This window comes from Amphiura filiformis, chromosome 16 (assembly GCF_039555335.1).
Source record: "Amphiura filiformis chromosome 16, Afil_fr2py, whole genome shotgun sequence".
Lineage (NCBI taxonomy): Eukaryota > Metazoa > Echinodermata > Ophiuroidea > Amphilepidida > Amphiuridae > Amphiura > Amphiura filiformis.
In genome coordinates this window covers 23820734-23833250 of record NC_092643.1, presented here as the reverse complement: position 1 = coordinate 23833250, position 12517 = coordinate 23820734, and the positions used below count along the sequence as shown (strand labels likewise).

General features: G+C 36.7%; 1 protein-coding gene across 4 annotated transcripts in view; it reads left to right on the top strand.

Moving 5' to 3' along the window:
* Positions 1–12517, top strand: part of LOC140135750 (copine-8-like) — a 34444-nt gene that overhangs the window by 15572 nt on the left and 6355 nt on the right. For all 4 annotated transcript variants that reach the window (XM_072157364.1, XM_072157360.1, XM_072157362.1 and 1 more), the window contains 8 exons: positions 654–757; positions 2702–2741; positions 3308–3546; positions 5583–5729; positions 6526–6601; positions 7202–7364; positions 8264–8445; positions 8934–9061. In XM_072157364.1, coding sequence (XP_072013465.1) covers positions 654–757; positions 2702–2741; positions 3308–3546; positions 5583–5729; positions 6526–6601; positions 7202–7364; positions 8264–8445; positions 8934–9061 — 1079 coding nt within the window. The remainder of the gene's footprint in view (positions 1–653; positions 758–2701; positions 2742–3307; positions 3547–5582; positions 5730–6525; positions 6602–7201; positions 7365–8263; positions 8446–8933; positions 9062–12517) is intronic.

The window sequence follows — 12517 nt, the reverse complement described above, 5'->3', positions numbered from 1 at the left end:
AGTATCAGCAGAGCAGCCAGGACATTTCAGAGGAGCAAGGCAACTTTCAAGGGGGAAAATTTGACCAAAAAATGGGCTAAAACACAAAAATGGCCTAAAATCTTAAATATCATGGTGGCTAGCATCCCACACAGGTGAAAAGGGCACAACTTCTTACAAGGGGTAGCTGCCTCTCCCCCTTGCTCCACCGGGCTATGTATTAAAACCTGTAGGTTGGGCCAAAGTTGGAAAATTACAAGCTATAGCTATGCAGTGTGCGACTAAAGGGTTTTTACTATGATCCAGTGTCTTTGGGGGGATTTTTTTTTGATAGCATGCTTAGTCAAGGTTAACTATCAGCAATGTCTCAACTCAAGACTAATGTAGCTGGAGAAAACTTGTGATCGCCTGCTCCACAGCCAAAGGATGATGATGTTGATTATGATTGAATTAATTTAAAATTAACATATTCAACACATTGATATATGCAGGTGACAAATCTAATAAAAGAAATAGGCTGTACCAATGTTTTTTGACCTACAACTATCCACAAAATATGTTTTTGCCACAAATTTATAAGTTATCAATGATTAATTTGTGAAAGATAACAAAATGAAACAATTTCATTTTCTTCTCAGTCTAAATGAAACTGATGTTTTGTTCTTGCTTTGCAGTATTTTCGTACAGAAGAGATAAAAGACACCCTGAACCCAGATTTTGTGAGAAAGGTTATTATTGATTACTACTTTGAAGAAACACAGAAACTCAAATTTGAATTGTAAGTATCGTAATGATGATATCCCAGTACGCAAAAAATTTTTTTACCCCATGAGAATTACCTGCCGATTGGCCAAAATTAAGCTTCTGTTATCAATTGGATCAATCAGCAACATTGTTAGAATAATTTCACCACACAAACAAATTGGGGTGAATTATTTGCAAATCTCCATTCTGATTGGTGATTAAAGTGAAGATATCATGTAATTGACCAATCAGAGGTAATGTTAGATCGGCAGGTAGTGCTCAGGGGGTTAAAACGTTATGAACCTGAACCCATTTTGGTTTTGTTCAAAATGGTTTAATTAAAACAATTAAATGTCATGTTATAAAAGTCATGAAAACATTTTAAAAACATTTTGTATGATAAAAACAATACAACAACACTTTTAAAATGGTGTTTGCAAAATATATTTCAGCGAACATTTTTGCAAAATATTTTGTCAATACATAATAACTTAATAACATTAACTTAGGATGTTTTGCATCAAGTTTTCAAAAATGTTAAAGAAAAAAAAAGAATGTTATTAAAACATTTTTGTTTTTTGTAAAATGTTTTGTGTTTGCTGTGATATCATTGACAGACAGGTATGAATTAGGGGTTCATTCATAGGATTGAGGGCATGATCGCTGTTTATACCCGAGGCGTGAGCCGAAGGCATAAATCAACGATCATGCCCGAAATCCTATGAATGAACCCCGTTCATACATACCCAACATTCTAAACATTGTTAGCAATTCAATACAAATGAAAATAATAAGGGTTTACAAGTTTAAATAAGATTTCCATACCGTTTTCCTTCAAAAATTGGGAGTAATAGCAGCTCGACTCATGAGGTCAACGGCCGGGAGTCAATGCGTTCATCTTTTGCGCTCCGCGTGAGATGGGCGCGGTGACATGCGCGTGTACGCAACACTAGCAAATTGTGGATCACATTAATTGGGTTCCAACGCTGCGTGACGCAGCTTGTTTATGCCCTGCGTACTGGTCATAAACGGAATTTATGACCAGCAAAAAAGGGCCCAAATCCAATCAGAAATGTCGTTATATCGTGAGTATGTATGAACTCTCAATCAAGCATTAATAAGATAGACTCAAATTCATGCTATAATTGGGATATTCCAGTTTAAATCCATACCTCCTATGGAAGACATGACCTTAATCTCCTACACAGGGAGTGAAGATTTCAAATGGAGTCATCCATTTAGGTAACCTAATTTGAAATTCACATTCCCTGCTTGGGAGCTCATGTCTTCCATATGGGGTGTATGGATGAATAACCCTTAAGTAAGTTCTGGTTCTAAATCCATATTAATAATTAACTATTAGTAACATATTCCTCTTTTGTGTTACATCCTGGTCAACTATGCCTATATGTTACACTTGTGACATTAAAACAGTATTTTGCACACATGTATTACTTCCAATTGAATCACATGTACATGTTTAATTAATGCTCACATTTTCAGATATTGAGACCAAGACAAAACGTCAGGTGATAAGCTCAAACAGAGACAAGCCCCCATTCTTGCATTTGCAAAAATTTTGAATGAAATATAGATTATGATTGATTGATTGATTGAAACAAAAATAATTTAATAAAAATACTGATGTGCAGCAATGGGTGGTTCTCATTGTTTTAATTACATGTAGCTCATTCCATTGGTTGTGTTTTCAAGGGTAAGAGATTATCAGAAATTTGGTCAAAATTCTTGAAAAAAAAAAGGCGGGTGGGTCTTTTGGTGACAGTAATTTTAAAATGGGGTCATTGGGTGAAAGGGGGTTGGAAGAGTACACACATACACTCACCATATATAGCTACAAATACACTTAGCAATGACAAATTAATAGGACAACTTCGCTCAACTGATGTATCAATAGTCATCTGTTGGCATCGTAACAATTCTAAATTCTTTCTAAATCTAATAATATTTTTTCCTCCAGGTATGATATTGATTCACCCAGTAAAGACCTCAGGAACCATGTAAGTATGTAATTGATATTACTTTCCTATTGTTGTGATTAAAACATAGGCCATCGAAACATGTTTTGATGGTCTATGATTGAAAACATGATGGGGTGATAAAAAGTTATTAAAGGGTTATTATTTCTATTGTCAGTTTAATAACTCTTTTTTATATTGTGTGAATATGCCTCAATGTAAAGTCCATGAAAATGTTGTATGCATTACATACTGTTGTATATCAAAAGGCTGACTTGTGTGATTTTTTTTGTGTGATTTTTTATTATTGTCATGTGATGAGATTCACTGTAAAATTAACTTTCTATACTAATTTTGAGGTATTTACACAATTTTACTATGTCACATCCATTCATAAAAGAAAGAAGCAGGCTGTAATATAAAATAACTATATGAAATACAACAATACTACTTACATTTGTGGCATATGTAAATAAAACCTTATCAGAAATACAACACAACCAAACACATCTTTGAACAAGTTGCATCTTGGTTTTGGTGTTAACTATGATTTAGAAGAAACAAACTTTGTAACCTTTTTTTGTTTTGTTTTCTTTACCCATTCATAGGACTTTCTTGGTGCAGCACAATGTACACTAGGAGAAATCATGAGTGCTGGGGGCCAACATGTGATGAAGCTATCGGGCCCCAAAAAGGACTGTGGTAAAATCAAGATCAGAGGCGAGGAGATGAGTGAATGCAGGGACGTCCTCACTCTGCAATTCAAGTGTGAGAATCTAGACAAGATGGACTTCTTTGGTAAATCAGATCCATTCTTAGTATTCTCAAGGAGTAATGAGGATAGTAGGTAAGACTGAACAGTCAAGCAGATTCAACTCAAATATGTGACGTGTCATGTCAAAAACAGACACTTTTGGACAGGTTATCAATTTTGAGGTTTTTACATATCTTAAATATAGAGATAGTTTGCTCCACAACGCCGTTTTCCCCAATGAAATCGGACATTCCTAAGCGAAGATATTGAGTTTGTAAGTTATGGTATTATAAAATTGGAAATTGAGATATCGGCCTTTAAAAATATTATTGACAATGTTGAGAGTAGGAATTACCTTGAGAAATGTCTCAAAAAATACTAGATGCCAGTTATATTCCGGTCTGAAACTATCAGACAATATTTTAAACATTAATAACATCACAAATTTGCAACAAACCCAAATTGTGAAAAAGTCACCCCAGGGCAGATTGTTGGCTATTTCTCCATTTACGATCCTGCCCAAAAGTGTCTGCTTTCGATATACCACGTCACATATGACCTCCCTTAATCCAGACTTTATATGTGACATGATCAAGTGGAATGAGTCGCATGTCGGCAATTTTCAATTACAAGTTTTTTACATCCTTTTCTGGCAGTGTACAAATGCTACATTTTGAGGCAAACCCCATCAAAATTGGACATCTGGTTACCGAGTTATGAGCAATTTATCAATGGCTGAAAACAATATAAAACAAAAGAATTTGAACACTGTTTTTCCAATATCTCAAAAACAATATTAGCAACATATTCACATTCATCATGTCACATATGGATCTCTCTATGTTATCCAGCCAAATTATTTTCAAAGGAAAACATGTTTTTGAATTTCATGGCACCTTATCAGTAGGATTTGTTTTGAGAACTTTTGAACTATAAGATTAAATTAATTGTATATGTGTCATCAGTAAAATATCGGATTTGGACTTCCTGGTCTTACAGCCACTTGGATTTATGGTTGATTAAAAATAAAAAATTTGAGAAAATTTATCAAAATATTACAAATGTGTATGTATCCAAAATGGGCATTTATAATTTATAATTTTTGTTCACTTCAAAAATCTATAAAAAGTAAGAAATGCATGCAAAATCTGTGATATCGGCTGATATAAGAAAATCAATATTTGATATCAATATCTCAAAAACACGAACCCTTACTCACCAAATAAAGTAAACAATAGGTGTAGAATTTTGTTCTGTGTATATCTCATTTGGCACAATGCAACTTTATTCCAATTATACCAGGTCGATTCTTGCTCATCACACCGTGAGAGATCAGCAGTCACTTGCTGTGCTCATTTGGCATGTCACTTTTGAAATGCTCTCTTGTTTCACTCAATTTGGTATAAGTTGGGGAACTAAAATTGCACCGTGTCGAATGAGGTATCAAAATACGCAACAAAATTCTCCATCTATTGATTACTTTATTTGGTAAGTTAGGTTTAGTGTCTTTAAGGTGGTATTGGAGGCATTTTCTAGAAATTAGGAAATGCTTTGAGCATGTTTTAAATAGGTTAATTGAGTAGGGTAAAGTATACTGATCAATATGCCTTTTTTTTTGGAGCAAATCGGACATACAATTTCCATAATACATCAATTTATATTTTCTTTGTATACTATTGTTTTTCTCAATAATCAAAATAGTTAATGAGCTAAAAGAACTGGAAAGGCTCATTAATATGTAATTTTTGCCACTATTTTGCTAAAAATCAATGCATAAATGTTCAGGGTACTTATATTTTGCATACTTTTGCCTTGAAACTTGGTCAATGTGTTTCTAATCAATTATGTTCTAATGTATTACTTAGTGAAGCCGCCCTCTAATTTGCATATTTGCATAATTAATGAGCTAATTTGAATAAATGCTAATTATGCAAATATGCAAATTAGGGGGCAGCTTCACTATATAATACATTAGAACATATTAGAAACACTTTGAACAAGTTTCAAGGCAAAAGTATGCAAAATAAAAGTACCCTGAACATTTATGCATGGATTTTTAGCAAAATGTTGGGAAAAATAATATATTAATGGGCTTCCCAAGTCATTTAATAACTATTTTTCCCTCTTAGCTTCACAATATGCCACAAGACAGAAGTGATTAAGAAGACATTAAATCCAACGTTTAGACCATTCACAATCCTATTGAGGGCGCTTTGTAATGCGGACTATGACAGAAATATCAAGGTGGACTGTTATGATTGGAACAGTAATGGAACGTAAGTTTGGAATTTGTTTGGCTGAAAACCAAGATTTCTGTCAATCTATCATTAACCCCCTGAGCACTACCTGCCGATCTAACATTGCCTCTGATTGGCCAATTACATGATATCTTCATTTTAATCACCAATCAGAATGGAGTTTTGCAAATAATTTGCCCCAATTTTTTTTGCGTGGTGAAATTATTCTATCAATGTTGCTGATTGGTCCAATTGATAATGGAAACTCCTTTTTGACCAATAGGCAGGTAGTTCTCATGGAGTTAAGTTTAAACTTATTATTATTATTATTTGAACTTACTTATAAAGAGCAAAAAACATAAAAATACATCTCAATGTGCGGATACAATTCGACCTTTGCACTGACCCGCCATCTTGCTACCAAATACATGTGCAAAATGTGCATTTTTGTTTTGCGCGCTCTTCTAGCAATGCGTAAGAAGACTTTTGCAATGCATAAGCGGTAATTAAAGCATGCGTTTGACATGTGCATGCACACATAGCACATACGTTGTGTGTAGGATCTCGTTTTGAGATGACCGTGCGATCGGCGAATAGATAAGAGAAAGCAAAAAAATGAAAACAAAATGAAAAGAAAGTACATAGCATGGCAGATACCAGACAACAGCATCAAGTGAGAAAAGCTATTGATAAAGTATCTTTGCAACAGCAAAATCCTGTTCTCCATAGGTCTTGGTGCGAAAATGGGTAATTTGGAATTGCCTCACAATCAAAATTTTGTGTACGGAGCTTATGAAGGAATTGATTTGATTTCTCTTTGTTTTTATTTTGACAGGCATGACTACATTGGGTCATTTCAAACCACAGCAAGAGAATTGACGAGAGGTCCAGGTCATTCCAATACATACCCAGTAGGTGTCCAGTTACTCTATTTTGTCACTACAAACTGTCCCTTTGAATTTGGCCATTCCGGTTGAAATCCATACACCCCATATCGAAAACTTGACGTTAATCTCTTAAACAGGGAGTGTGAATTTCAAATGGGGTTACCTGAATGGGCGACTCCATTTGAAATCACACCCACTGTGCAGTAGATTAAGGTCATGTCTTCCTTAGGGGGTGTGTGGATTTCAATTGGATCAGCCCATTGTATGACTATTATGAGAGGGATGTTATTGAATTTTCTGCAGTGCATAGCCATTTTTGAGAAAAACAAAACAAATGTATAAAGCAAGAATACAGGGATTGAGTGTGATCACACACCTTAAATCACCTGTCCGAGTGCGAATTATAGCACACCTCAATTCCTAAACTTCTTATCAAGTACAATTTAATAGCACACTTGACAGCCTGCCTTAACATTTCCAGAAGCGCAATTTGTAGCATGCCTGATATTTTCAAAACTCAACCCCTGAAGTAAACTTAAAGCATTATGCAAAATTACAAAATTGAAAACTCTTGAGAAATGATAAAATGTGAAATATTGTTTTATTGTTCACCTATGCTTTCAGATTGTAAATGAAGATAAGAAACGCAAGAAGAAATCCTACAAGAATTCTGGGTTGGCCATGTTAACACACGTCAAAGTCGATCAGCAGTTCTCTTTTCTGGATTACATTAGAGGAGGGTGCCAAATAGCTGCTACTGTTGCTGTCGATTTTACAGCTTCAAATGGTAAGAGTGGGGTGAATTAATTGGTGTGTGGTGGTGAGGGATGTGTGTGTTGGGGGGGATTGGGAGTGTGTGTAATTCTGGGTGGCCATGGTATTACACGTCAAAGTCGATCAGCAGTTCTCTTTTCTGGATTACATAAGAGGAGGGTGCCAGATAGCTGCAACTGTTGCTGTCGATTTTACAGCTTCAAATGGTAAGACGGGGGTGAATTAATTGATGTGTGTGTGGGGGGGGGGGGGTGTGTAGGAGTGTGTATAATTCTAGGTTGGCCAAGTTATTTCATGTCATGGTTGATCAGCAGTTCTTTTTTCTGGATTACATTAAGAGGGATGTCAAATAGCTCCTACTGTTGCCATCAATTTCACAGCCTCAAATGATAAGAGCCTGGTCAGAAAAGATCAGAAGAATCTTTGGAAGTTGCTGTGTCTTGGCAGTTTGTAACCCCACCAAGAACTTGAACATCAATTACTTGTTGCCTAACAGACCAATCTTGCAAGGAATAAAAGTGTTTTGGGGAGAACATGTGAAAGAACACACTGCCAAGACAACCTCAAATCAGTCTGCATTAACAGAGCACATCAAGGACACCGGACAAAAACCTGACATTGAAAATGTTAAAGACAATAGAGGTGGGCTGAGAACTTTCTAGAATATGCGATTCTCTACTAGAAACATCATCACAAAGGACAAAAAGGACATTGTCAACATCTAGAAACACTAGAGAATCATCAGTCAGTCTACCCACAGCATATTACACTGCTGATGACGGAGAATGGTTTCTCTGAAATATTTGGTTCAATAAACCAAATGTTGTTGACCAGTTTTTAAATCTGCTTTTAATGCCATGACACATGTTAGTTTTATACATGTAGCAATGCCTCTTTTCTTGTGTTCTTCAGGTGACCCAAGACAGCCAACATCTCTTCATTACATGAACCCCTACCAACCCAATCATTATCAGCGAGCTATTCATTCAGTTGTAGAAGTATTACAGGATTACGATGCTGACAAACTCTTTCCAGCGCTAGGCTTTGGTGCTAGGATCCCACCTGATCATAGGGTGTCACATGAATTCTTCCTTGTAAGTTTGTTTGTGTGTTTTTTACACGAAAATAACATTATTTCAGTTTTTAGAATGTGTATCATTATGCATACAATATCAAATCTTTATCAGAGAGGTTATTTCAGACAGTGTAGACTCGGCCATGTTCGTCACTCACAGAGGACAATAAGCTCGAAATTATTTTGTCAGTAAATTTAGATTTAATGTACATTCTTGTTTGTGTTCTGTGTGTAATGCATTTGGTTGATGTAATAACTCAAGTTTAAATTCTGCCAGTGCACTGCCATTAACACTCTTGTTGCATACAATTTACAGAAAATAATACAATTGTAGACAAATTTTGTCTCAACATGCTCTCAAAAAATGATTTATGACAAGTTAAGTTTTGGGTGGAATTTATTTGATTTGTGCAACATTTTAAAAATTCTGTGCCAGTGATAAAGAGTAATAAATAAATAAAATTAAAATAATTAACTCTTTTCTTCAATTTTGTTTTGTTAAATTAGAATGGCAATCCTAGCAACCCCTTCTGCGAAGGAGTAGAAGGCATAGAACAAGCCTACCAGCAAGCTCTTCATTCAGTCACCCTGTATGGACCTACAAATTTTGCACCTGTTATCAACCATATTACCAGGTAATTTATTACATCAAACACTGGCTTACACAGACTATTCACCAATAGCCAAAGTCCTTGTGCTTTGTATGCTTTGAATTCATGCATATTCATGCATATTCATGAGGGTCGTGCATACCAGTGTACAGAGCCTTAAACACGATAGAGCATTGCATGTTCACATGAAAAACATAAAAATATGTGGTATGTGCATAGCAGTTTCGTCTGTCGCACTTCATATAATGAATGGCCCTCATTATTGGGGATGCTGGGACTTAACCTGTTGGTGAATAGTCGGTATTAGTCTGTACTGGCTTACCTATAATGCCCATGGGATTCTTGATTATGGATTGATCATGTACAGCTGAGATTCCAAAAAACTGGATAATATACCAAATTTGATCCAAAGAGGCCCAAAATATACTAATTTTCTGACATTATTTTGTTTAAAATTAAAGCTAAGTTGTCAATATTTTGCTAAAAACAATGAAAAAATAGTACTTTGTGTAGATTTTGTGAGAAAATGTGCAAAAAGCATCCTTTTTCTAAACCAAGCTAGTACATGTACCCCATTTTACGCACATCTGTACCTGCTTTTTCATAAACTACATGATATATTAAATGACATTAAAAGAAACAAATTTATTCCATGTTCACTCACGGTCCGTTTAGCCCGAAGGAAGCCTTCGCCGAAGGGAGCCTTCGCCGAAGGAGCTTTAGCCGAAGGAGCCTTGGCCTTAATGTTATGTACACGCTCTCCTTCACAGGATCGAGCACTCTTTTTAATGAGAGAAGAAACACAACTTTATGATATATTAAATGTGTTGTTGGGATATGTTAAATGTGGCCCCAGTCATTGCATTCATTTGAATTTTCATTATGATTGTGAAATCATAGAAAGCAGGCTAGGGCACTCAATATAAGCACAACTCTTCAAGGGCATTTCATGGAGGCCCTGATGTCTGCAATATGAATGGCTAGCTTTGTCATGAGGGAGGGGGGTACTGAAGGTTTAAAAAACTTTATCTCAACAACATGTTAAGGCAGATTACAAATTAGTGATGTTTCTAGAAAGATGTATTAAGGACATGATATTCAATTTGGAGAACTTTTGCCGAGTAGCTTGTGAAGGTGTGAAGGAGGCATGTCCAGCTTTCCAGGGTGGTGACAGGGCTGTCAACTTTTTGGATAAACCGAATTGTTTGCATGCGGAACGGAATTACTGTTTGCTGACTGCAATTGTTCATTTTGACCCATGATTATTTGAGCCAGTGCGCTCAAGAATCTAAACAGTTGGGGGTAGGGACAACAGTTAAGTTGACGATACTTGAGATTTTGTGCGTTTTTACAAGGCATGACATTTAACTACTTTGGCATTAGACCGTAAGTGGCCAAATTTGTGACTGTCATGCTCAGTGCGTGACAGTTCACAGCCCTGGTGGTGGTATATGTTAAGGTTTCACTGGGGTTAGACAAAAGCAATAAAATTAGTTTTGCTCTTTTCTCCACTACTTTTCATCCTATTCATCGTCATGACAACAGCCGGTGAGTAGCCAACCAACAGTGTCTATTAACAAGTACCCAATTTCACCAAACTTGGCTTGAGTCTAATCTTCTTTAGCATGTTAGTTGTAGAATTTTCATCAAACCAGTCCAAAGAATCGCACTTATGCGTAGAGCAGATGTTATTATGTCTCTTGGAGCTCTTTGTCAGCTTTGAATTTTGTGTGAAATCATGAACAAATCGGTCCAAAAAACACTTTTGCGTGTTGTGGTCTGATTGCTCCAATGGTTCCTATGGCAAACACTCTATACAGTGCTAGATATATGCCTCAAAAATTTACTGACCAGCTGGCCTGTAACTCCGAAAAGTTACAGCCTGGGTGAAAAGTTACCAGTCCAAAATTATTAGAACTTTTAAAGCCCAATGGACACACATCAATCGGTATTGCAAGTTACAAATTCCTGTAGCTTGCCTACATGAAGCTTGCATGCAGACCGGCAGTTATTTTTGAACGCTGACTGTATACTTTTTTTCGTCTTGTCAAGGCAGTGATGTCAACACGATCAGGCAGCTGTTCTGCACATGTGTCTATGCAGCGTCTATAAATGTGTGTATATGTATGCAAGTGCTTTGAGCAAAAACGCACTGATGTCAGTGCCTCGCCAAGGAGGAAAATAGTATAGCAAAAAATCCCAGCAACCCAGCATTCCTCTCCCTTCTCCTCATTCTCTATACAGTTAAGTGATTTGCGTACAGTTTAGAAACCAATTTTGGCCAACTATCACTTGGCTTTGTGGCTTTTATGTACAGGTGATATACACTGCTGCTGAGCAACAATATGTTGCCAGTTATTATTTTACTTGTGAATTTTTGCAGGCTCAAGTTTATCTTAAGATTTGTGTGAAATTGAGTACAAAAACACTGCTGTGTGTCATGATATACTGCACCAGTGGTTTCTGTGTCAAACACTCTATATGCTTGAGATCTAAGCAGCTTCACTCTTCCTACTTTAACTTCACTCCTCTGCCTCCTTCTCCTCTGCCTCCTTCTACTACGACTTTATGTGGTTTGTGTACTTTTAAGGTATTCATCAAAACGGTTTTGGTTGACATTTTTCTTCAAACTACGAGAGTGACGATGACCGTATTTGCCGGAAGCCCTAACCCTAACCAAACCCTAATCCTAACCCAAACCTGTTCCGGCCAATACGGTCACCTCTCTACTGCTACAGTCCAATAAAATCCACCATGTATCAGACGTTTTAACAACTATCAGTTGTCTTCATGGATTGATACAATTATGTCACATTTCTGAACTAGTAAGGAGGGAAATTTAACCAAAATGGTGTTGATGTTGATTTTGTTCAGCATGTGATAGTGTTTACCCAATATTTCAGTTGTAATCCATACATTCCCTGTGGAAGACATGTCCTTAATCATTCACAGAGGGAGTGTGAATCTCAAATGGGTTACATGAACGAGTTGCTCCATTTGAAATTTACACCCCTGTGTGAAAAATTCACCCAAATGCTAAAAGAGGTTTTTTGGTATCACAAAGGAGGGAGGGCACAAAAAAGAGAGAAGATGAAAGAAGTTAGACCGCAGGTTTCAACCCCAAAGCCCCTCATGCTATAATTTGGTTCACCTCAAGTTCGGTAGTGACGTCATTGCTTTTTCGCGTTTGCGCGCAAGCGTTCCAACAAACCGCCTCTGTACGCGTGCGTGTACACTCAGCGCGTTGAACTTTACGCGCGCGAGTCGATACTGCGGCAAGAAAAATACGCACATACGTCACTACTGAACTTGAGGTGAACTAAATTATAAGCATTCCATCAGCGACCGGTAGCCACAGGTGTTTTGCTGGCCTGGCCAATGAAACCGTGCATATATAAAGTGATTGTGTCATCGCATCACGTGAGATGCATTTTACAGAGTTAAGGTTAAAGTTGTGTCTTCCATAGGGGTATATGGATT